The sequence below is a fragment of the Phyllostomus hastatus genome, unplaced genomic scaffold, assembly GCF_019186645.2.
Source record: "Phyllostomus hastatus isolate PE091 unplaced genomic scaffold, TTU_PhHast_1.1 phas_scaffold_182, whole genome shotgun sequence".
NCBI classification, from domain to species: Eukaryota; Metazoa; Chordata; class Mammalia; order Chiroptera; family Phyllostomidae; genus Phyllostomus; species Phyllostomus hastatus.
This window is the reverse complement of record NW_025334013.1, coordinates 26,214,792-26,240,569: the sequence shown is the minus strand read 5'-3', so window position 1 is coordinate 26,240,569 and position 25,778 is coordinate 26,214,792. Positions and strand designations below refer to the sequence as shown.

The 25,778-nt window shown below is 53.6% G+C and overlaps 1 protein-coding gene across 1 annotated transcript; it reads left to right on the top strand.

Moving 5' to 3' along the window:
• Positions 1–5,204: 5,204 nt before the first annotated feature.
• On the top strand, positions 5,205–25,029 carry NT5C1A (5'-nucleotidase, cytosolic IA). Its single transcript, XM_045859163.1, has 6 exons — positions 5,205–5,432; positions 14,603–14,770; positions 15,155–15,284; positions 16,728–16,850; positions 18,818–19,002; positions 20,697–25,029. Exons 1-6 carry the CDS (start codon positions 5,280–5,282, stop codon positions 21,060–21,062), a joined length of 1,125 nt encoding a protein of 374 aa, XP_045715119.1. The 5' UTR covers positions 5,205–5,279; the 3' UTR covers positions 21,063–25,029.
• The last annotated feature ends 749 nt before the right edge of the window (positions 25,030–25,778 follow it).

Sequence of the window (25,778 nt, the reverse complement as noted above, 5' to 3'; positions counted from 1 at the left end):
GAGAGAGAGAGAGAGAGAAAGAGAGAGAGAGAAAGAGAGAGAGAGAGGAAGAGGAGGGGAGGGGAGAGAAAGGAAAAAATAAGAGAATAAGCTGAGGTTTCAAGGCAAGGTAGTAAGCTGACACTGTAAATATTTTTACACAAAACTTTACTAAAGCAACAAAGATTCCCTGAAGATCCACCCTGGATGAGGCTTTGTGCTGACTTTAGAAATCATTGTGGGGGAAGAATACATTTCCTTCATATTTTATTCATCAGTTTTGAAAAAAATTTAAATCTTGCCATTGAAAAGTCGAAGAAAAATATGGGATTGTCTTTCTGAAATTTTCAGGATTTTCTTTTACCTTTGCCAGAGTGTGGGGGCAGGACCGGGCCTCCCAGGGTGTCTGGCCCTTCCTGCTTGGTGGAGGTTCTGGGAGTGAGGAGGCCTGGGGCAGGAGGGGGTGGTGGGTGGCCCCGGGGCCCTCCCAACTCACCACTGTGGCGCCTGTGTCCCCTTCAGATGCGCTGCTCCTGGCTATGCTCACAGTGACCTCCTCACTGTTCACCCCTGTGCTGTGTGGTGTTTTTTTTTTTTCACTGACAGTGAATAAAAGGTGTGGCTGTGCTGACTGAGGCTTCCTACACTTCCCTGAGCTGGGATAGGGCTGGGGGGCAGGGGGCGGGAAGCTCACACATGGGAGCACCTCAGCAACTCCTTGGGACTGAGGTCCTCGCTCTGGCGAGGACTCTGTTTACAGGAAACAGAGACCCACTCAACAGTTCGAAGAAAGGATTGAGCAGATTACAAGGGACCCTAAAGATGGGAAATCAAGAATGAGTGGGCCTTATGTGAACTAGAACTAAGAATGGGCCTCTCTCTTTTCTTTGGGCCTCGCAGGCTCTCATCCTCTTGGCAATATTTGCGTTTGTGTTCTTTTCCTTGGTTTCTCTTCAGATTTTCTAGTTCTCCCTGCTTGAAGTGGCTGCATCCTAGCCCTGTATCAAAACTCACCGGTGACGACAACACTCCTCTGTGTATCAAGCAAAAGAATCTGATCGGTTCAGCTTAGCTTCCGGCGGGACCCCTTGGTCCAGTCGTCTATGGCCCGACCAGATGCTGCTGCATGGGATCTACAGGTGGAGCAGTTCCCCCAGAAGGGAGCCAGCGGAGGCAGAGAGTGAGGCTTAGTTTCTCCCTCTGTCCAGTGAAGGCTTCACACGAGCCCAGATGAGCAGACAGTGGGCACTGGGGAGAAAGGTTGGGAGCCAGTGCCACAGTGGTGCATGTGGTGCCCTCTGCACTAATTAGGAAAAGGGGTGCTCCCTGAGTGGAAGCACCCCCGTAGGTATGCAGCCAGACCAGCAGATGGCACCTTTGGGCTAATTAGAAAAACATTCCCCTTCTTCCGAACAAACACGGCCTCTTATGCCAGGACACACATGGAGCGGGGCCAGAATTTCAGCCTCTGCATGCCCTGCTGGTCAGAGGTCTGTGAGGTGCCTTACCTGCTTGTCACACCAGGGGTCCCCAACCCTGGCCACCTGAGCTCCACCTCCTGTGTCCTTCCACAACCCGTTGCATAGCGCTCCCCCCCGCCTCCACTGCTGCCATCTTCTGCAAAACTGGTCCCTGGTTCTAAAAGTGTTGGGGACCTCTGTGTTACACCATTCATAGGAGCCCAGCCCAGAGCCCTGAGACCCCCACTGACCCAAATATGGTAGGTGCTGGGGATGGGAGTTGGTGGTGAAGTGTTCTTCTCAGAAGACCCTCAGTACTCAGGGAGGCGCTGTTCCCTGATGGGCATTGGGAGCAGTGACAGCTGTGGGCGCCTGCTTGCTCCTGAAACGCTCAGTTGCTTTTTACAAGGGCTTTCTCAAGGACGCTCGGAGGGGGCCGCTTCCTTGGCAGGAAGCAATTAGGATGGAGGAAGGAGGCTGACCTGGCCTCGGGGCAACCGTGAACCTAAGGAGGTGACTCAGAAGTCTGAGAACTTGAGGCTGCTATTCCCAGCCGAAGTCACACTCAGGGGATGGGGAGTCCTGTCTCCTGCCTGTCTTGGATGTTTAAGATCTCCTAGAAACTTTCCCACAGGCCCTCCTCATCCCTAGCCCAGGTTAGTCCACCTGCTGCTTTCAGGCTTGCTCTCTGCACCGTTTATCTGCCCCACAGAAACCAGAGTGATCTCCCTCAAGCACAAATCTGACCACGTCAACTCTTTGAAAGCCTCCCCTGCCTTCAGCATCATAAACTCCTTAAAAGTCTCTCAAGGTCCTGCGTGATCTTCCACCTGCTGACCTCAAAAGCCTGTTCTTTCCCCACCTCCCTCTCCTGCATCCTACGTTTGAGACACCCTGAATTTCCCTCAGGGATCTCTTAAGCTTCTGCACCTGGACACAGGCCATCACCCCTCTCTGGGCCACCCATTCATTGTCCTGTCTCAATGATCTCCTCCATGAAACCCTCCCAAACCTCAAACAGTGGGCCCCTCATGGGTACACAGTCCATCACAGTTATCATACAGCTTCCCCTTGACACCCTGTCCGATGAGCACCTGTGTCAGTCTCCAAGTAAGGCGGACTGGATTAGTTGAGGCCAATTCAAACAAGCTCAAGTGAAAAGAGAGGCTTAGTGGCTCATGTAATTGGGAAGTTCAGGCTCTGCTGGATCCAGAGGCTCAATGTTGCACCCCTCCCCCGCCCGCTCCCTGCTTCTGCTTCCCTCTCTGTGTGACCTCATTGTCCTCCAGATGGGTATGCCCCCCGATCTTTCACCTGCCTCAGGGAAAGATGGGTTCTCCGATCCCATTGTCTCAAGTTAATAACCCCAGAGGAGTCAGATCTCCCAGTACCCCTATACAAGAGTATGGGAGAGTGGCCCAGCTGGGGCCTCATGCTCATCCTTGGCTTCATCTCTGTGTCCAAGGAAATAGGATTTTACAGTTGGCCAGGCCCAAGTCGTGTGCCTACTCCTATAACCAGGGAGGCAGGGAAGCAGGGCCAATTACCAGAAGAAGAAGGAGGGGAAGGTACCTAGTCAAAAACAAACAAACAAACAAACAAACAAACACTGCCAACTTCTGGTGGTCGGGGGGCATTTGCTGAAGTGCTATGGAGAATTTTATGGACATTTGGAGGAGGGCACTGTAGCCAGGGTCTCAGCTGGGACTTGGGCAACTGTCAGGACCAGAGGCAGCTCCCTCTCAGGGCAGCAGGCTCCTCTTCTGTGAGGTCGGTAGTGCCTTCTGCACATTGGCCCCTTCTGTTCCCAGAGCTTCTGCCCACTTGGTTGTATGTCGCACGTGACTACAGCTCGCTAAGGCTCACCCAGATCTCTTGGATGCTGACTGCCTTTCACAGCATCCTCAGCTTCACTCTTGTGAAGCTTTCCAGTCCCTGTTTCCCAATTCCCAATTCCAAAAGTTGATCTGGCCCAGACCAACTTTTCAACCCAGGCCACACAAGTCCAAGGTCACTGGGCAGCATGGGGATGGCTTGCCCTTGTGTCAGGTGCTCACTCCCACCCAGGTAACCACCCCAGACGTTATTCCTAAGTGGCCTCCTCCGCCTCCGTGAGGCACCTGAGAATAATGGACCCCTTCCTAGAGTTTCATTATTTATTGCTGTGTAATACTCGACCCCAAAACTTAGTGCTTAAAACAATAATTTATTTATTTTTTCCTGATTCTATGGGTTGACTGGGCTCTGCTGGGAGGTTTTGCTGCTTCGTGGCTGGGGTCACAGCATCTCACTGGCGCTGAGCCCCATGGGGCTGGAACAGCCGCAGTGGCCTCACTCATATGCTGACAGTCGCTGGGTAACTGATGCTGACAGTCACTGCGGAAGTCACTGTTCTCCACTGGCTACTTATCCTCCAGGGCTGCTCCGCCTCACCATGTGGACTTTCTGGAAGGGCAGTCAGACTTCTTTACCTAGTAGCAGGACCCCAAAAGGGCAACAGTGGAATCTGGAGGGCCTCTAAGGTTTAAGCTCAGAAACTGTGTAACATCGCTTCTACAGCATTCTATTAGTTAACACAAGACACCAGGTCAGCTCAGATTCCATCCCACCTCAGGATGGGAGACGTGTCAAAGTCATATTGCTGAAGGGCAGGCAGGATGGGAGAGAGTTTGGGGTCATCTGTGGAAAGAATCTACCAAGGCTGGAGAAGGGCAAGTGGAAACACTTCCCCAATCCTACATTTTTTTGTTATTATTTCCCCCTTCCTCCCACACGAGGTTTGGTTAGTTCCTCCCAGGATGGCAGAGTCTGCCTGGGTCCCTCCGTTCTGTACCCTCTTCCGGGCAGATGCCCCCCAGGCTAAGCCAGCATTTTCTCCTGGTGCTCCCACCCACCTGTGCACACTTCTAGGCTCACACAGAGATGCCCCTGGTCGGTTTCCTGGCCTGTGACTTGGGATGGAAGGCATTAGTGTCTGCATCCAGGGCTCCTCACCTGTGCCCTGAAACTCCGGGGTGGTGGCCCACGTGTCTGATTCTGAGGCTTCTGTTCGACCCTCCCTCCATCCAGTCACTTCATAGCCTGTAACTGATCGTCTCAAGCTTGGCAGATGGGACCTAGGAGTGTGCGCCCCCTGCTGGCTATCGAGGGCCCAGCAAGAACTTGGGTTCAGAATCTCTGGGTGTCTCTCAGGTCGGGGTCCCCCACCAGACAGAGGAGAGCCTAGTCTCGACACGGACTTCAAGGGCCCTTCTGCCTTGGTGGGGAAGAGCTCCCGGGCTGGAAGCGGGGTCCTGCTGGTAGACGGAGCTGTGCATCCACTACCTCCCCTTCTGCAGAAGGGACTACGGTTTAAGGGAACGCCGCTCAGGGTCCACGGTCCTTGCAACGGAGGGGAAAAGGGTTAGCTTTGGGGCGGGGCGGGGGCACAGCTACCTTTTCATCTTCTCTTTGAGATTCACCGTCCCGGGAAAATAATTTGTCAGGCCTCCGCTCTCCCCCCAGTCCTGAATCCGCAGCAGCCCGCAAGCCCCGCTTCAGGCCTCCTCCACCTGGGAGCCCGCGAGGCCAAACCCCGCCCCCCGCAACCGCCCGTGCAGTTCGGGCGCGAGGCGGCGCGGAAAGGAGAGCTCAGCCGCGCTCTGACACCGCACACTACAGCAGCACCGGGCGGCCGAGAGGGCGCGTGCGACACCGCCGCCCCCAACCCCGCCCTCGCGCGGCTCGCTCGCCCACACCCCCCGCCGCCGCCCGTCCCCTTTTCACGCCCGGGACGCGCAGCCCAGCCCCGCGAGCTCCGTGTCTCCGCCGCCGCCCTCTCTGTCGGGTCACAACCAGAGCATGGAAGCCGGGGATCCCCGGGAGCCCCGGGAGCCCCGGGAGCCCCGGGAGCCCCGCGAGCCCGGGCCGGGGGCAGAGACCGCCGCGGCCCCGCGCTGGGAGGAAGCCAAGGCTTTCTCCGACAAACTCTCTCCCAAGAAGAAACCCAAATCGGTAAGCACAGGGCTTGGGTGTGGAGGGAGGGAAGGGGAAGGTCACGGGGGAGCCCCCTGGAGAGGGGCCCGTGGTGCCCCTCCGGGAGGGGACGCAGGTCCTGAGGCACCAGAATGTGCCCTGCCGTTGGCGCAGGCTCGGGTTTATTTTTGGGAGCTCTGCTCCGTGTTTCTTTCCGGGGCTCGTGTTCCACGCCAGGATCCTCCTCCCCCGTGCTGTCACCTGGGTCCAGCTCAGGGCCCCGCGACTCAGCCCCTCTCGCAGCGGGCGGCCTGGGGCGCCCGGGCGGTACTTGTTGGCAGTGCCGATCGGTGGCGCCCGCGGTAGCGACCGGGGCCCTAGTAACCGGACTCGGGAAACCCGGCTCCTCGCTGTGCGCTCCGGTTTCTGCCATCTGGGTACCTCTCTCCCGACCGGAGCCTCTCGGTTTGGGGTCTGGCTCAGGGCCCTGCGCCCTGGGCTGGGGTGCTGTGCTCCCTGCGTCCTAAGGGTGCACTCAGGGCTCTGCGTCCCTGGTTGTGGGTTCCCGACGCAGAACTCTGTGCCCCGGCTCTGGGCTCTGCTCCCCTCGCAGTGAGCATTAACATCCCCGCTCCACCCCTGATGGTCTCAACACTGCAGGACTCACAGAGGAGAGAGGTCCTCTTCCCATCCGACAAGTTCTTGATGAGGGCAAACAACCCTCATTGAGCTCAGGGTTGGCCCCTGGGCCTTGCTCACTCCCACTTCGTGATCTCGGAGCTTGCCGAAGCGACTGAGAATAGAGGATGGCACCGAGCATCCCCCTGACCTTCAAGTGTCCTGCCCCTACCCTCCAAAGACCCTGCCCCAGGAGGCCCACCTGTCAACAGTCATTTCCTGCCGTTCCGCCAGGCCCCTCAGCAACGCAACTGAGAGGTGAGGTAGGCTGAGAGGTGAGCTCCCTGCCTCGGGAGCTCACGCCGCACCGAGGGTGCGTGCAAGTGGTGCGCGCTCAGGCGAAAGACCCTACAAGTGCGGTGCGAGCAGGGGAAGGAGGGACTGCCCACTAGGTGAGGCTCTGCGGAGGTGGCATTTGAGCTGATCTCAAAGCCCGAATAGGTGGTTTTTCCCAGGCAGAGATAGAAACTGGATGGGTAAAAGGTATGGAGACGGCACCTGGGTGGGAGAATGCAGGGTCTTTGGGAGAAGACTTGGGGGGTGTGGGAGACTCACGAAGGCCCCTGAGTGTCGTGTTGAGGAGCCTGGACCTTATTCAGTGAGGCCGGGGGTTTTAAAACGAGGTTCCATGGAGCCCCATGTTTCAGGGGGTCTGCACGCCTATGAATCCAATTTATTTTCTTTCTTCTTCAAAGTATGTTTTAAACTATTAAAAATGTATAACAAAACAACTCACTCGAATTGCCCACCTGTGTCAGGTGGACGTTTTTGCACATTGGAGACCACTAACATTAATTTATGCTGCAGGTTGATTGTTATTATTATGTTAACATTTATTTATTTATACTATATTCTACATTTTATTTTTAAGTATACTTTATTGATTATGTTATTACAGTGATCCCAATTTTTCCCTCTTTGCCCCCCCCACCTGGTACCCCTCTTTTCTCCAGCAATCCCCCCCTTAGTTCATGTCCATAGGTTGTGCATGTAAGTTCTTTGGCTTCTCCATTTCCTATACTATTAGTATCCCCCTGTCTATGTCATGCCTACTGATTATGCTTTTGAATCCCTGTACCCTTTCCCCCATTCTCCCCCCACCCCTCCCAGCTGATAACCCTCCCAATGATCTCCATACCCATGATTCTGTTCCTGATCTGGTTGTTTGCTTAGATTTTGTTTGTTTGTTTGTTTAGATTCAGTTGTTGATAGCTGTGAATTTGTTGCCTTTTTAATGTCCATAGTTTTGATCTTTTTTTTTTTTTTAAACAAGTTCCTTTAACATTTCCTGTAGTAATGGTTTGGTGATGATGAACTCCTTTAGTTTTACCTTGTCTGGGAAACACTTTATCTGCCCTTTGATTCTAAATGACAGCTTTGCTGGATAGAGCAATCTAGGTTGTAGGTCCTTGCTTTTCATCACTTCAAACACTTCTTGGAAGTCCCTGCTAGCCTGCCAAGTGTCCTTTGAGAAACGAGCTGACAGTCTTATGGGAACTCCTTTGTAGGTAACTCTCTGCTTTTCTCTTGCTGCTTTTAAGATTCTCTCTTTATCTTTAACCTTTGGCATTTTAATTATGACATGTCTTAGTGTGTTCCTCTTTGCGTCCAACTTGTTTGGGACTCTCTGTGCTCCCTGGATTTTGCCAAATTAGGGAAGTTTTCTTCCATTATTTTTTCAAATAAGTTTTCAACTCCTTGCTCTTCCTCTTCTCTTTCTGGTATCCCTCTGATTCAGATGTTGGCATGTTTGGAGATGTCCTGGAGTCTTCTTATACTATCCTTGTTTTCTAAATTCTTATTTCTTGTTTCTGTTCTGGTTGAATGTTTATTTTTTCCCTCATGTTCCAAATCATTGATTTGACTCCCAGCTTCCTTCCCTTCACTGTTGGTTCCCTAGAGATTTTTCTTTATTTATTTCACTTAGTGTAATCTTAATTTCTTCCTTTATGTTGTTGCCATACTCAGTGAGTTCTTTGAGTATCAGTTCATGATCACCAGTGTTTTGAACTCTGCATATGATAGGTTGGCTATCTCTGTTTTATTTAGTTCTTTTCCTGAAGTTTTGTTCTGTTCTTTCATTTGGGTCATATTTCTTTTCTTTGTCTCCTCAATTTGGCAGCCTCCCTGTGTTTGTTTCTCTGTAGTAGGTAGAACTGCCTTGACTCCCTGTAAAAGGCACCTGTAAATTGTGTGGGACGGAGCAGTAGGTAATTACCAGGGTGGGGCAACCTGCTTTACCACTTTGTGGCTCTGTGTAGGGGGAGGGGAAGGGCTCAGAGAAGGGACTGTGCTGCTGCCTGGCTTCTGGGGGTTTGCCTGGCACTTGCCCCGTTTCCAGTCACTTCACCCACTCCCTGTATGCAACTTGTGCCCTTCCAGCTGTTGCCCTGGTGTTGAATCCCCAAGTGAGTGGGTTTGTGTATGTTTTAAGACCCTGCAGACCCTTTCAACAGAGTTTCCGGAAAATCCCGCAGTTTCTCCTTTTGCCCCAACCCCCAGTGGATTTTACAGCCAAAAGTGACTGGGATTTATCTTCCTGGTGCTGGAACCCTGGACTGTGCAGTCTGGCCTGGGGCTGGGATCACTAACTCCCAGAGTATCCCTCCAGGTTTTTATCCACCACGCGTGAATGTGGGACGGCCTGTGCCCTGTTCCGCGGCACCTCTCCATGCCACGTCTTGTCTTCTCTCCGCCCCATCTCCAAGTCTCTGTCCCTCCTACTCATCTGAATGAATGTGGCTTTTTTAAAAAAATAGATTTTGTTTATTTATTTTTAAAGAGAGGGGAAGGTAGGGAGGGCGAGAAATATCAATGTGTGGTTGTCTCTCATGTATTCCCAACTGGGGACCTGCCCTGCAACCCAGGCATGTGCCCTGACTGGGAATCAAGCTGTTGACCGTTTGGTTCGTAGGCCAGCACTCAATCCACCGAGCCACACCAGCCAGGGCAAGATGTAATTCTTTTTGTGGTTGCGTGCAGAGGCAAAGCGTGTCTACTTATGTCTCCATCTCGACCAGGAGTCCCTAGTATTATTTTTTTTAGCAAACCTTAGAATAAAGCTTTTCCTGTGATCTGTTTAATAGAAAAGTATCTTGAGATTGCTGGCAATTATTGCTGAGCCTCTTGAGGCTGGTAGCTTAAAACAAAACAAGACAAAATACCTTTGATCATTTATACCTTTGATCAGCCACTTATTGGTGTGAATCAGGGCTTTCTCAATACTGTGAAAAACCCAACAAATGCAGAAACAAATTGACTAGATGATGAAGCTTAAGTCTGCACCAGCTACATCTGAATCCTAACTCCCAGTTTCCAATTTGTCATTTTCCAAACAACTGTGTTGTTTTCATTGGTTGACATTATAATAAATACTTTATGTATGTGTAATACAATTGATATAGTAACATAAATGTATGCCAATAAGATATGTTAATATCTGGTTTGCATATCGGGGTTTCCCCCAAGAGTTCATTTGAATAACAGGTCAACCTACTTTTTTAAAAAGCATGAAAACCATTATAGAGTGATGCAGGATTTTTCAGCAAGGGATTAACTTGTTTCCATTTTCATTTTAGAAGGATCACCCTGGCCAGTGCTGTGAATGGATTGGAGAGGGTGTGCTTGGCTAGTGAGAGGCCTGGTCCCTGTCTGCGGAGCAAACTAGACTACTGTCATGGTCCCGGGGTTGGAGGGAAGGGGATGGGCACTGGGAACCAGGGTGGTCAGTGGAGCTCCCCAATTCATTTCCTCCCCAGGCGCCAAGGAATCCAGGCACACAGGCCCAGCTGTCAGTCACGACCTCTCCGTCAGCCCCTGACCCTCACAGTTCTCTGAGAGGCGAGGTGCCTGGTGGCTTCCTGGCCCCTACTCCTTCCTGCCATAGCCCCTCCTCCCATAAGCTATTTTGGGGGCTTTAGGCCTTGTGGGCCACATCAGAGCCTGGCTGGGCTCATTCTCATTCCCAGGAGCCTGAGTGAGATATTTAAGCCCCAGACGCAGAGGAGGCCCTTACCTCATGGTGCCAGAGGACTTCCTCAGTGCGGACCTATCTGTCTCTCTCTCCTCCGGCTGCCCTTCTCACTCTAAGTCCTAGAAATAACAGCTTTTGGCCAAGTTCCTGTGTTGGTCCCAACAGGCAGAATCATATCGGCCTAAATGAGAGTCCCTCAGACAGGCGGGGTGGGGCTGTGCTGCCCTCCACTGTCACCCCATCCCAACCCCACCAGGCAGAGGGGGACACCAGCCTGGCCCCCATCCCGGTGGAAGGCAGAGCAGGCCAGTGCTCCCAGGCTGAGTTCCTGGTCTCGGGTGAGGGTCTTTCTGGCCTAGTTCCCAGCCTGGAATCTGGACTTCTTTCTGATTTCTGGGGGGCCTGTCCCCAGGCTGACCTGATAACACGTGACAGGGTGGCCTCCCTCTGCAGCTGGCTCTAGGAGGGTCTCTGAGCGCTTGCTCCTACCCAACTCTGGCCAACCACTTTCACCTGTCCCTTCAGCGCCCCCTGCAGCCCGGGCTGTTCATGGCTTCCAGCTCATGCCCTCTAGGCCCCCAGATTCCACCTCATCTGGACAGTGTCAGAACAGGCTGAGCGGGGAGGTGGGGTCCTGACCTTGGGATCTCCATTCTGAGGTGAAGAGAGGCCTGCCCTTAGAATCCTCAGTGTGAGGGCACTGTGACCCTCACCATTTCTCCCAAATCTGGAAAGGGGGACTGTGTGGTGGGACTGTCCCAGGGAAGTGGCTGCAGTAACAGAGGCCGGGGTCTCCTGAGAGTTATTGAGAAGGGACATATGGGGGATGGGTGCTGCTGTGTAGAAAGAGGCCAAAGACTTCTTTCTTATCTTGGCTCTGCCTTGACTTTGCTGTGTGACCTAGAATAATTTTCTGTCCCTCTCTGGGCCAATTCCCCCATCTTTAAAAGAAGTGGTCCTGGCCGGTGTGGCTCAGTGGGTTGAGTGCTGGCCTGCAAACCAAAGGGTCGCTGGTTCAATTCCCAGGCAGGGCACATGCCTGGGTTGTGGCCCTCACAGTAGGGGACGCACAAGAGGCAACCACACATTGATGTTTCTTTCCCTCTTTTTCTCCCTCCCTTTCCCTCTGTCTGAAAATAAATAAATAAAATATTTAAAAAATAAAAAAATAATAGAAGTGGAGACTCCTGGAGCCAAGGCACCTCGGGTAGTTTTCTTGCAACGGCCCGAGGTGGGATGGGATGGGGTCTGGGCAGGTCAGCTGGTTCGGGGTGGTGGGGGGGCCAGAACATGGCAGTTTGGCAGGGGCTGTGGGACAGAGGAGTGAGACCTCAGCTGGCTGGCTGCCTGGGCTGGAGTGGCTGGCTTGGGAACATGCCTGAAGGGGCCGGGAGAGCAGCCGATTCTCTGTCCTTGAAGGGATGATGGACTCTGTCCCTAAGGCAGTAAGCCCAGGGACGGGACGCACTCAGCCCCCATCCTGAAGGCCAACAGGCTTCCTGGGTTTACAAGAGTAGGTCTCCCTCCTCTCCCGACTCCACACTCACCATCTCTGGCCATCCCTCTATCATTCTTTCTCTTGAGGTCTTTTAACTTCATTACCTTCTTCCCTTGGAGGCTCACAGCTGCTGATGGGGTTGGAAGATACCCGGCCCAAGGACACACAGATGCACGGTGGGGGCCAGCAACCAGGACAGCACTTGAGCTCAGCCCCAGAGGAGAGGCACCTGTCCTGCCACTGCCTTAGCCTGGCCCTGCGGCTGCATGCAGCACCTCGGTGGGAATAAAAGTCGAGTGCAAACTGAGGTCTATGTCACTTGTTTGGGGAGGTCTTTGGTCTTGCATTCCAACTCTGAGGTTTTAAATTCTCACTAGCCGCTGGCCAGTCATAGCTACTTAATGTAAATTGATTAAAATTAGATACAATAAAAAATTCAGTTCCTCAGTCTCACTAGCTACATTTCAAGTTACTCCATAGCCACATGTAGCCCCCTGGACAGCTCTGGACATTTCCATTATCACAGAAAGTTCTACTGGGCAGTGCTCTTCTAAAGGATGGCATGGATCTCTGCCTTGGGGACAGGTCATAAGCTCTGTGGGGACAGGGATCACACCTGTCTTGTTTCCTGCCATGTCCCCAGAACAGTGACTGTCACATGGTCATCACTCAGTGTTGTCAACTGATTGGAACCTAGGCTTGACTCCAGAAAGAAGCAGCGGGGCCGGTGCGGGGCCCACAGGGCCGTCAGGAGCAGGCCCGTCAGGAGCAGGCCCCAACGTGAGCCCCTCATCTGCAAAGTGGGAATCAGGGTCCCATACAGCTTATGTCACAGAGATGCAGTGGGGCTCTGGGAGTCTGGGAGTCCCTTGGGAACCCACATCCTGACCTTCCCCAGGGATGACCAAGGGCCCAGCTGCCATCTGTGATGGCACACCCCTGTCTCCATTCCACTAGAGGGGGTGAAGGGGCTCCTAGCGCTTCTGGGGCCCTGATAGAAGGCCCTCTGCAACCTGGCACCTTCCTACTGTTCTGGGCTCACCTGTACCCCCATGCCCTGGGCTCTGCTCACCATGTCTGTGCGCACCTCCTCACGCCTTCCTTCACCCTGCTCCTCCTCCAAGTCTCGGCTCAAACGCCTCCTCTCCTGTGACAACTTCCTCTGAACCCCTGTCATCAAGACCAGGTTTTCACCTGTGTTCTGTCACTCATTTCAGTCCCTTCTGCATCTCTGTTTCTCCCTCCCAGCCTGTGAGCTCTGAGGACAGGACTACCCCAGGCAGAGCCCAGGTGTCTGGCACAAAGAACCAGTAAATGTTTGTCAGATTTGCATCAACCAAAAAAAATATTCTTGGAGCATCTGCTATATGTCAAGTAATCTGAACAGATTAGAACACTTCACTGAAGTTTCTAGTTCATGTAAAATTTGTCATGGCAGATATCCCTTCTTTTTTTTTTAACATTTTTTTAAGTTTTTATTTATTTATTTTTAGAGAGAGAAGGGAGAGAGAGAGAGAGAAACATCAATGTGTGGTTGCTGGGGGTTATGGCCTGCAACCCAGGAATGTACCCTGGCTGGGAATCAAACCTGCAACACTTCGGTTCGCAGCCCGCGCTCAATCCACCGAGCTACGCCAGCCAGGGCCCAGATATCGCTTCTTATGGAAATATGTTACTCAAAAGTTCAGAGCCATTAAAAATGTACTGAGCTCCCATTATGTGCTAGGTACAGTTCTAAGCACTAGAGATACAATAAGTTAACAAGATAGTCCTAGTCCCTGCTTCCTCAGAATTTAGACACGGTTCCTGCTTCCTCTCTAGAACTCTGTCTAGAAATAGAAATAATTAATGAAGCAATTATAACTTATTGTTAAATGTTACTAACAAGGAAATAGAAAAATAGGGGAGGAAAAGGAAATGGGAGAGGTAGCACACCCATAACGAGGCGTGAGGGAAGGCTTCCCAGAGATGGCATGGAGTTTGAGACCCAGAGGTTGGGTAGAAGTTAGCTGGATTGAGAGTCAGGGAGAGTGCAGGTCAGGAGGGGGAACAGCATGTGCAAAGGCTCAGAGGAAGATGGGAAGTTGCGCTCACCCATGAGAGAAGTCAGCTAGAGCACAGTGGGGTTATGGGGAGACGAGAGTGGAGAGAGAAGTAAGGGGTCTGTCGGGAAGAGCTTCCCACTCTACACTAAAGGCTATGGACTGGGGCCCGAGAGGAGTGGGTACCACTGAAGGGGAGGGGCACACAACCAGACTTGAACATGGGGAAATTCCCTGACAACAGTAGGGGTGACAGATTGTAGGAGATGACAGATGGTGATGAACTGGGCTGTGGTAGGGAAGACAGAAGCAAGTGGATGGAGTCCAGTGGAGTTGATAGGCGTTGGCGTCTAATTGTTGGTGACTGACTGATTGAAGGAGTTGAGGAAGAGGGAAGACTTGCATTGACTTCCAGGCTCCCGGTTTAGGTGAGATGTGTATGATGGTGCTGGGCAATGGGATGAGGAAGGAGGGAGGAGTCCAGGTTTGGTGGTGGAGAGAGTGGCAGGAATTCGGCCTTGAGCACGTTAAGTTTGAGTGTCTGTTAGTCAAGTGGGACAGTTAGATGCATGGGTTAGGAGTGCAGGAGAGGGATCTGGGCTGGAGATAAATGTTCTCACACAGTTGTCATATTTCCAGGCACAATTCCTCTGAAGGGCCTGCAGCTCCCATTTTATAGTGGAGACCAGAGACCACCTTGAGCATCAGCCACGCTCTGTGGCCCCATACACTGTATTCCCTTTTCTGTTGTGTCCTGATTGCTGGCCAGACTGCAGACTTGCCGAGGGCGTGGCCCTGCCACCCCATCGTGCTTCTTGGTGGGGAGCTGTCATCTCCATCCTCAGCTGGGTCCTACACAGAGGGGGTCCTGTCCTAGGTCTGCCCCTGCCCAAGACTAAGCCTCCTCAGGCAGAGGCTGGGCCTGGGTTTACTTCCTGCCCCAGTGCCCAGAGGGGCTGGCACATGAGACCCACCTCAGGGGAGTGTGAGTGATGGCCCTTCTCCTGCACGTCTGCAGCCCAAGCCTCAGAATGCAGTCACCATTGCTGTGTCCTCCCGAGCCTTGTTCCGCATGGACGAGGAGCAGCGGATCTACACGGAGCAGGGCGTGGAGGAGTACGTGCGCTACCAGCTGGAGCACGAGAACGAGCCATTCAGCCCAGGGCCGGCCTTCCCCTTTGTGAAGGTGAGCGGCTGTCCACCACGAGCCATGCAGTGCCTCTGGAGGGTTCAGGAAAAGCGCTCCCATGGGTGTTTGAGTGAGGAAGAGGGACCCTCGGGGAAGATGCTGCCCCACAGGAGCACGGCTTGGATAGGGGCAGAACCGCTGTGGCAAGAAGAGGCCACCCCGTGCTCCAAACTAATGCAGCCCCACACCAGGGAACCAGCCAGTCTGGTGAGGGGAACACGGGCTGGGGTTCAGCGCCCACTCATGCTTTCGGTGAATCAGCCTGCACGAGGGCAGAGATTAGGAGGAGAAAGCCCATGTCCTCGCCCTCCCCAGCCCTGGCTGCCGCCTGCAGATGTTTGTCCCCGGGCATCTGAGCTGCAGGGCCCCTCTCCCATCCAGGCTCTGGAGGCTGTGAACAGGCGGCTTCGGGAGCTGTACCCTGACAGCGAGGACATCTTCGACATCGTCCTCGTAACCAACAACCACGCCCAAGTGGGTGTCCGTCTCATCAATAGCATCAACCACTACGGTGAGCACGTGGGATCGGGCGTGGGACACCCCTACCAGACACCCAGGGATGAGGCCGCACCTCTGCAGGGTAAGGGTATACTAACTAGAACCCAAACCCAGGGATGTGCTGGTAAACTAGCTCTTAAAAAACAAAAACAAAAACAAAACAACAACAACAAAAGCACCCAATTGTGTCATTGGCATTTTCAGGGTGTAAGCATTCCCACCATGGCTGATTTCAAGCTACCAACAGTCGAACAATCGAACTGGCTCCAAAAATCCCAGGACGTTTAACATTCAGTTCTTGCAAGTCAGTGTGAGCCAGCTCCAGCACGCCACCGCTCAGGCCCCACTCCTTGCGTGAGCGGGCAGGGCACTGGCAGCCTCGGTGCCTCGGTGTCGCGGTCTGCAGTGGGGCTCCCAGGCCTCACACAGCTGCTTGGAGAACAGGTGCAGTCATCCGAGTGAGTGGGGCTCTGTGGCTTAATTCAAATTCTTGATTGAAAGTAATAGACCCTCCAGAGCCAGTTTTTGTGGGGAAAAAAACATCTATTGTTTACAGGAGTGTGTCTTAGAACCACAAGACAAGAAGTAACATTGGGCCTAAAAGGCCTGAATCCAAGAACTGGAAATCTCTCCTGGGCTTTTCTCTCTCCGGGCCACATGAGCCCTTCTGCTTCTCTCAGCAAGTCTGTTCCTTTATTTTGCTTTTTGTTTTTCCCGTCTCTTTCTCTCCCCGAGCTAGGCAGGCTTCTCTGCTTTTCCTGAACGTGGCCAAAATTTATAAGTTTACAAGTTTTTGTTTTAAGCAACCAAGAGAGTCCAGTTGGCAAATTTTTAATCCTAATTTTGAATGGCTGGGAGCAGGAGTTATATTCAAAATATTTAACCGCCTGTGATGTAGGTGCGGAGTAATCAGGGCAGGCAGCGCCTGTAGTACAGGAGCCGGTCCGGAAGGACTCCTGCTGTGCCTCGCGTTGCCCCTTCCGTTGTGGATTGTCTCGCATGAGGGACTTGGTCGTGCTGGGCTAACTCAGCGGACTCAGAGCAGCAGCGTCTACCAACCAGCAAATGTTTTACAACCTTGCAGGCAAAGGAACTAGGTGGCTATCAGCCCAGGCTGTGAGAGAATCTGATTGGCCCAGCTGGGGTCAGGTGTCTATCCCTATCCAATCAGCTAGGGCCAAGAGGGTCACTCATGGTTAGGGACCCACCTTGTCTAGTACTGGAATTCCCTGGCTAGAGGATGCTACTGTGAGCCAGACAACTGCTCCTGGGAGGTGATCATCTTCACTTCATGGATGAAGGACGGAGGGGTTTAGCGAGGGAGGACACTGGCCTAAACTCAGAGAACCACCAGCACTCAGAACCAAGACAGTGCCTACTGGACCCAGAGGGACCGTGGGGAGGCCCTGAGGGGTTGACTCCGGCATCACCTGGGTGTTCTGTACCTCCTCCCCAGACCTGTTCATCGAGAGGTTCTGCATGACGGGCGGGAATAGCCCCATCTGCTACCTCAAGGCCTATCACACCAACCTCTACTTGTCAGCCGATGCAGAAAAAGTTCGGGAAGCCATTGATGAAGGTAAGTGAAACTGGGGAGGGGGAACATGGGGCGTCTGGCACAGGAGTCCCTGAGGTGGGAAGCAGAGTCCTAAAGCCCTGAGCAGGTGCCAGGGGTTGCGGTGGTCACCGGAAGGGGACTACTTTCCTTAATGCCTATGACCTGTCCCACAAACTCTGAGAACAAGGCCCACTTGTTCGGCTCTCCCACCCCCTGCCCTACCACATTACGGATGCTTTTACTCATCACCATAGCCCTGGCTTCTGTTTCCATGGAAACCCTCCTTACAGCCCAGGAAGCCACTCCCTTCGAAGAACCTTCCAGGTCAGTAGGAGTTCTGATTCCCGTGTGACCACGGGTAGCCTCTGCCCCTCTCTGAGCCAGTGAGGAGAAAGATGAGTTTCTAGTCCAGCCTGAACAATGAGTGTGGTCTGGGAAGCGGCCAGTATTCCAGCAGCTGAGGCAAGGTTAGGAGACCCGGCCACAAGTTCTGACAAAGAAAATTTCCCTCCATGTGTCTCTGTCAAGGGGCAGTGTTGGGTGGCGGCCATAGCCTTGGTCCTCTGGCACAGGCTGACAGGACCCGCCACCTGAGAGGGCTTGTCAGGCTACGCGCTACTGGCAGGTTTATCGACCAAAAATATATTCACTTTTCTCTTCCTCCTTCATGCTGTCTCCTGCCTAGGACCCTGATGCCTCACTCCTCTGGGCTGCTCGGGCTTCTAGGAGGCTCTTTAACCAGGGACCAGAAGCCATTTCCCTACACAGATGTCACGCCCTCTGGTTGGGGCCTTGGCACGGGCCTGCCCGTGTGCCTCTGTATGTCTGCAATCTGAGCTCAGGCTGGAGAGCAGGTGGAGGTCAGGGGGTGGCCCTGCTCGGGGTAGGGCTGATTTTGGTTCATCTTGGCTCCAGTACTGGCAGCGTGGGGAGGGTTCCTGGCCTGATGCCCAGGGCCTGGTCCTACTTATAACACCCTCAGGCTAGCAAAGTTGCTGCGGAGTTGGCACTGCTCACCGCTCCCAGAGCTCTGCCTACACCCAGGCCCTGTGATCCCAGATTCCCAAAGAGCAGGACTGAGGTGGCCTTAGGAGAGATGAAAGTTAGGGAATGGGCTAAACTGGCTGACCAGGTCTCCAGCCTCCACGCACTGGCTCTCTTGTCCATTGTAGCTCTAGCCTGGAGTCCGGGTTTCCGGCAAGCGTCCTTGACCTTCTGGAGAAGCAGAGAGTCTGTGCCACAGTCAAGTGTAATTAGTGCTACCCCTCATGGCCACCTACATTGCTTCAAGGAACCCTGAATGGCCAGGCTGTCCCGAGTAGGACACACCTTGGGTGCCTTTGTGACAGTAGACTTAGGGTACCCACATCCACTTCACCCCAGGCTGCAGCCTGGGAGCTCAGCTCCAGACAGAGCTGAAACATCCATCCTGGGGTGGGTGCAGAGCAGGTGAGGGCCTTGTCGGAATCCACAGTGAGAGAGGGAGGCCAAGCCAGGGTCAGCGCTCCTTCCCAGTGTGCTGTAGGTCTGTATCAACAGTCTGTGAGGAATTCTGGGAAGGATATCAGTGGCCCGGGGCCTTCCTTCCAGCCAGGACTGATGTTCCGACAGTCCATGCCAGCATGACCTCACTAGATATTAAGGTGTCAACATTCCTCCAAACTGGTTGATAAGTGGCTCCTGCCCCGAGTCCTCTAAGTGCCCTTCTTTTACCTGGGGCTCCCTAGACCTTCCCACAAAGCAGCAACTGAAGGGAACCTCGGGCTTAGGCCAGAGCCCTCAGGCCCCTGCTCAGGGCAAAAGCCACCATCCATTCATATGGCCGGTTTTAAATATCCCGAACCTTAGCCCTCGTTTGCCTTGTTCCCTCTGAGCCCTGGGCGAGGCAGGTGGGCAAGGAGAGCCTGAGGCAGCCCTGTCCTGGCCCAGGTGTCTGGGAGCCCTATCACCAGGATGGAGGCAGACAGCATTCACCTCTCTCTGCCCAGGGATCGCAGCCGCCACCATCTTCAGCCCCAGCAGGGACGTGGCTGTGTCCCAGAGTCAGCTGCGCGTGGCCTTCGACGGGGACGCGGTGCTCTTCTCGGACGAGTCGGAGCGCATCGTCAAGGCCCACGGGCTGGACAGGTTCTTCGAGCACGAGAAGGCCCATGAGAACAAGCCCTTGGCCCAGGTGCTCCACACAGGCCCCAGAACCCCTGAGTGGGGCGAGGCGGCTCCCCGGAGCCTGCCCTGGGCTGGAACCTCCAGCCCAGAACCAAACTCAGAGCTTGGCCTAGAATCTAGGCGGGTCCCCTCACCAAGCCCCCAGTCTTCATCCCTCTTACTCGACCCCCAGCTCCCCTCAGTGAGCTTCTACCCCTTCCTCGAGCCCCTGTCCCCCTCACTGCAGTCCCATCCGCCCTCCGAAGCCCCCACCTTCTCTCTAAGCCCCTCTCTGAAGCCCTGATCTGTCCTTTGCAGCTCCTTGCTGAGGTCTCCATCCCTTCTCTCTCTTTTTTAAGATTTTATTTATTTATTTTTAGAGAGAGGGGAAGGGAGGGAGAAAGAGAGGGAGAGAAATATCAGTCGGTTGCCTCTTGTACACACTCTGTCTGAGGACCAAACCTGCATGTGTCCTGACCAGGAATCGAACCAGCAACCTTTTGCTGTGTGGGACACACCCAGTCAACTAAGCCATACTGGTCAGGGCCTCCATCCCTTCTCTAAAGCCCCCCTCGCAGTCTGAAAGCCTCTCTGGAATCCTCATTCTCTCTCTGAGTTCCCCTGCCCCTCTGAGTAGGCTCCCCTCCTCTCAAGAAGCCCCCACTTCCCTCGCTGGAAGAAAGGGAAAACTGGACCAGTGCTCCTCACCTGGGCAGGGAGATCTAGCCAGGTGTGGGGTCTGGGGCAGCCCCTCTGCTCTGGGCCAACCAGCCCTAACTACCTCCTGCCATCCTTCCCTTGGCAAGGGGCTCAGGGACCCCCACTCACCACCATACTGCTCAGAAGTCTCCCTGAGAGCAGACTACGCCCTAGTCCCTGGTTGCAGCTCCTTGGGGTTGGAGCTGATGGAATTCTCCAGGCCTCCTGGGAGCTCCCATTTGTGATTTTAACAAAGATCTCCATCATCCCAGATCCCCTCTTGCCAAGACTTCAGCAGGCTCCAGTCTCGGCCCTGAACATTCACTTCACTCCTGTTCTCATTAATTCCCTCTAACACCCTTGGGAATCAGGGCAGGACTGTGTTCCCACTACGTGGTAGGTGGAGCCCAGGACATCACTGCTGTCCCCAGTCTCCCAGCAGGTGAGGGGTCTCCTAGATTGGGAGCCCTCTTCTCCTTATTTCCAGCTGCTGTTGTAGTTTTCTCTTTTTTCTTTTTTTTTTTTTTAACCATCATCTGGTTCTTTACTCACATGTCCTCATCAACCTTCATTGTTTCCGGCACTGTCGAGAGTAAATCCTTTCCCTGACCCCAGAGAGCCAGAGCATGACACCCTGAGCCAGTTACACCCTGGTCGGTCTGTCCATGTCGCTCGCAGCTGGAATCCATTCTGCCTGGAGGATATTTTTAATATCCTCCCTGCTGGGGAACACAGAAGGTCTCACTCACTGAGCGGCAGGACAGACACCCATTCTCCCCAGGGGCACAGAGATGGACACACGGAGTCACAGCTGTCCTGGTGCGGTTGTTCTGACACAGACTGTCCCGTTGATGCACACAGTGGCCTGAGCAGGCAGAGCAGGGCTGAGAGACGTGGGGACCTCGAGAAGCTTTCCCACGCCAAGTACCAAAGACCTGAGTGCTTTAGGGAGGAGCCCAGCTGGAGAGGGAGCGAATGTTTGCGAGAGGGGCGCGCTCACAGTCTTCCCTTGCCTTCTCGTAGGGACCTTTAAAGGGCTTTCTGGAGGCTCTGGGTAGGCTGCAGAAGAAGTTCTATTCCAAGGGCCTGCGGCTGGAGTGCCCAATCCGCACCTACTTGGTGACAGCACGCAGCGCAGCCAGTTCTGGGGCCCGGGCTCTCAAGACTCTGCGCAGCTGGGGCCTGGAGACAGATGAAGCCCTGTTCCTTGCGGGAGCGCCCAAGGGCCCCCTGCTCGAGAAGATCCGCCCACACATCTTCTTTGATGACCAGATGTTCCATGTGGCTGGGGCTCAGGAGATGGGCACAGTGGCTGCCCACGTGCCTTACGGTGTGGCACAGACACCCCGGCGGACTGCACCTGTGAAGCAGACCCCAGCTGCACAGTAGCCGAGCTGCCAGCCTCACTGACCCTCAGTGCTCCAGGCACAGCTCCCTGTCATACCTCGACATGTCATCCAGTGGACCGACCCTTCTAGTCCCTTACCACACTGCCTGGCTGCATGTCTGCCCTCATCCCTCTGAGTGAGGTACTAGTAGGCAATCATGCAGACTGGGGTGGCATCCTCATCCTCACCAGCTCTCGTTCTGGGCCAGCTCTGGGCCACGATGCTGGCTAGGAAAGTAAGACTGTGGCTGGACTTCAGGGGGAAGTGGATGGCACTGGGCGTGGGAGGGTCAGAGGAGCCAGGATGCCTGCAAAGGGCTCTGGGGTGGAATCCAGCCCCGTGTAGCGTGAAGAGCACCTCTCCAACAGAGAGGGGAATCTGGCCTCTGCGCTCTGTCCTGGCATTAACTGCATGACTTTGACCAAGTCCCTCCCCTTCATGGGCCTCAGTTTCCCCATCTTTTAGGTGGTTTTCAAACTCTCCTTTAGCTGAAGAAGCTTGGTTTTATAAGATTGTCCTCTTTGAAGGAAGCATTCTGTGCCAGGGCTGCTGCTGGTCTACATAGCACCTTTGTGCGGATCACACAAAGATGCTGTCTCTAGGGTGAATTATGCAGAGAAGGCCCTTCCTCTGGGCTGGCTATCCACACTGGGTGCACAGCTTGCCCAGCAGGCTATGAGTGGGATGTCAGCCCCCACTGGCTCATCAGCCCAGAGGCCTTTGTCAACTGGGCAAAATGCACAATCATCATCCACAGCAACCCTACCTATAATTTTATATGTTTGGAAACCACCTGACAAGATGACCCATTTGCTTCCTGTGATCCTCTAATCTGTCTCATCAGGGGTCAGCTGCGGCCAGGTAGGGGATGTCTGAAAGGAATAAGGGAGTGGATTAAGCCTGCATGCAAACTCCGGCCCAGCCAGCAGGGGGCACTGCAGGCACTTCCAGGGGAGCAGCTTTAGTGGCAGCCTGCTCAGTGCTTCCATTGCTTTTGCTTGTAGCCAAAGTTCAGTTCCTGCCTGCCAAGCCTCTCACCTCAACCCTCACTCCCTCAATTATTGCATCCTGCTGTGTCACTGAGCAGCCCTGCCAGTGAGGGGGAAAATGGAGTATTGGGGTTTACTGTTGTGGGCCCAGGGGGCAAGAGCTCAGTGGCTGGAGTGGGAGGTTGTCCAGGCTGAGCCTGAGGGAAGGAAGGCCCGTCTGGGATGATGTGGGGTGTGTGGGAGGTCTGGTCTGTGGCCGTAGCCAGTTAGAGAGGAAAGGAGCTGAAATGTGCACTACAAGCTTCTACAGATATGAAATTGTGAGTGGAAGTAATGAGCTCTCCATCACTGGGATGCGTGCAAGGGACACCCTTGGAGGGACACCCATGAATCCTGCACCCTTGCAGGAGCACCTGCAGCCCCTTTGTCACCACTTCCAGGGTAGAATTCTCACTGCTTGATGAGTTGGCCTCCTCCTTTGCTGACCACCCCGGTTCTCTCTGGAGGGATGGTGGGCACCATTGGCTGGTCCCTTGGGAAGACCTAGGGGTGTGAACAGACATCTGGGGGCAGGGGCTGATTGCCCAGTTCCTGGGGACTCCTAGCTGTGATCAAGCGCTTTATGAAGAAAGCCAAAGGTACTGTCAAAATGGGCAGGAGCCTGGAGGTGTGTGCAGGAGAGCTGGAATGCTTGTGGGGGCAGGAAAGGGGGGTAAAAGGCCATCCAGAGCCTGACCTTTGTCCTTTTGAGGATGCAACCCAGGGTCTGAATGGGCACAGGTTCTGGGCAGTGCAGGTAGGGCAGTTGTTGCAGAAGGATCATCCAGGAAAAAGAAAAAAGTGAGAACACAAAGGTGGTTCTTGAAATGAGCGACAGTTCAGCCAGAATGGAAGTGCTTGGCTGGGGTTTTACCATCAGCACCTAGAGGCGGGTGCTGGGGCAGAAGGGCAAGGCGGTGTGGAGTGCCGGGGCAGATGCCCAGCACTGACTGCCGTATCGGGGAAGGGCAGGTGATGAGGATGTCTGCACAAGGTCCTTTTCATCCACAGCCACAACCTTTTTGGGCAACAGAGGAGGCTTTCAAGGCAGAGGGCCTAGTTTTGAGCTCCTTTCTCTCCTCGTATTCCAAGCCAACCAGAGATAGTATGAGACCTAAAGGGAAATGAGAAGGAAGTCAGAGAGCTCAACCCAAGTCACCTTTTTTTAAAAAGAAGATTTTATTTATTTGTTTTTAGAGAGGGAAGGGAGGGAGAAAGAGAGAGAGAAACATCAATGTGCGGTTGCTGGGGGCTGTGGCCTGCATGCAACCCAGGCATGTGCCTTGGCTGGGAATTGAACCTGCAACGCTTTGGTTCGCAGCCCACGCTCAATCCACTGAGCTATGCCAGCCAGGGCCCAAGTTACCTTTGGCTTTGGCTGAACCACTGACACATCTGCCCACCATCCCTTAAGTCAGAATCACCCCCTTGGATGAGCCCCCAGGGCTCTCAGAGCCAGCTGGGAGCCCACAGAGTGGTGGGTAGGCTGTGCAATCAGGGTGGACAGTGTGCCCTGTGAAAGCAAACCAGATGTCGCCTAATTAAGATAAACCCCAGGGATTCTGGGAACTGCAAAGTCCTGCCCCCGGGCCCTAGTGATAAATGCTGCTGATTCTTCCAGGTCTCTCAGAAAGCCAAAGATAAGGTGCAGCAAAAGCCTGGGTCACACTGGAGCCACCATTAATAGGCACAGACAGGCCTGGGCAATGAGAGACAGGAGGGTCCAAATTCTATTACTGAAGCCATAAATGAGCATCTCAGGCCTGGAAAGAACAACAACAACAACAACAACAAAAACCCTTTCAGAGGCTGGAATAAAAGGTCATAAGTTCTGAGGGCAGGTTTAGGCAGTAGTCAGATGCACCTGATTGTTTCAAGGGCTGAGGAGGAGCATTCACCAGGCAAATTAAAAAGCCAGGTGGGCACTCAAGTCTCAGACCCTATGTGCTCTGCAGCACTGGGCCCAGACACTGCAGTTCCTGGCGGCCTGGACCCCTGCAGCCAAAAGCATCACAGCCTAACAGGTCTTGCAGAACTTGTCCCAGGATATGCTTGCCAACAAAGTCCCAGACCCACTGGAAACTGCCACTTAGCAGAAAACCAGAAACCCTAATATAAGTAAGCCCTGAGACTGCTAAGATCATTGCAAGACATCCCCTCCCCTTCCTGAAGGCCCTATCAGAATGGTGGGGGTATAGCAGAAAATGCCAGGATAAATCAAAACTAGTAAGAAGTTCAAATCCAAGATGGATCTGGCGTTACAATGATATTCAACTGGTATGCACCAGTCGGGCCAAACTGGTGCTTAAAATGCTGAAGTGTCTTCAGAACATTAGTAAATGGCTCCAGACCGAGTCCCTGAGTGGGTCTGAGCGGCCCCAGTTCCCTTGGTCCCTCCAGTGTGACTGCTCCCTCTTCCCACCATCCAGTTAAAGAGGCTTCTCAGGCAGCTTCCAGGGGGCTGCTGCTGCTGCAAAACGGCCAGTGGTGCCCGTGCTGGTTTAGAGAAATAAGCAATTGCCCAGTCACACAGCTAGTAAGTGGCAGTACAGGAGCTCAAGCCATAGCTGGCTGGCTGCCCAGGCTTTGAATCGTTTTGCCGTATGGCCCAGACATGTGCAGAGAGGTGACAATACAAGATTCATAACAAAGTAGTTCACCGACGGCCCATTAACTCACTGACCTCCTGCACGTTAAAATGCTTAATACACTTGAGTGGGTACATTTTTTATAGCTTCTTAAATAGCTAAGACAAATTGAAATTAGAGTCAGACATTTACAGAGCCCTTGGAGCACCTCAACACCCCCAACTTCTGAGGAACCCAGTTTAAAGACCCTGCATGGGGCTAATGCAGGGTTGGTAGACCATGGTTCCTTGGGCCAAATAGAACCCACTACTTGTTTTTGTAAAAATAAAACAAAAAAACCCTTTTATTGGAACACAGCCATGCCTCTTTGTTTATATATATCGATGGCTGCTTTCACACTACAATAGCAGAGATGAATTATTTCAACAGAGATCATGGAGCTGAAAATATTTATCTGGCGCTTTACAGAAAAAGTTAGCTGACCCAGGGGCTAGGGCAAACACCCCCACTTGCTCGTCAGTGGGGGAGACCAGCTCGCATGCACCAAAGCACTTAGGGGCAGAAGCTGGCTCCCCTGTGGAGGGGGCAGCACGGGGCACTGAGGGGAGCTACGTGCACGCCTGTGGGCATTGCTGCGGCTGCAGAGTCGCACAGGCACCAACCAAGTACCTTGATGTTAAGCTCAGCAGATCCTTGCCAGGTGAGGAGCTGAGATTTTGAGTTTTGACTACTTTCAAGTGATCCTTGGGGGTTGTAATTCGAAATGTGGTTGATGCACAGATTTGACTTGAGTGTGCCCCCCACCCCACAGCTGATGGGCCAGGGCCAGGGAGCAGGGCTCCTGTCTAGGGCTAAGCCCAGCCGGTTGTCCAGCGTCTGCTCAGGGTGGTTTTGTTGTTCTTGATTTGTCACTGCCCTCCTGGGGCCACCTGGGAATGATAGATGCCAGTGGGGGGATGGGACTTTGCTAACTATGAATTTCGGGTGAAGTGCCCAGCGTGGGCTTCGGTGCTCAGATCTGACAAGCCGTCCATCGCTCTCCGAGGAAGCAAAAACAAGCTCTTCACTAGGACCGTCCCCATGAGGCCTTAGTTGGCTCAG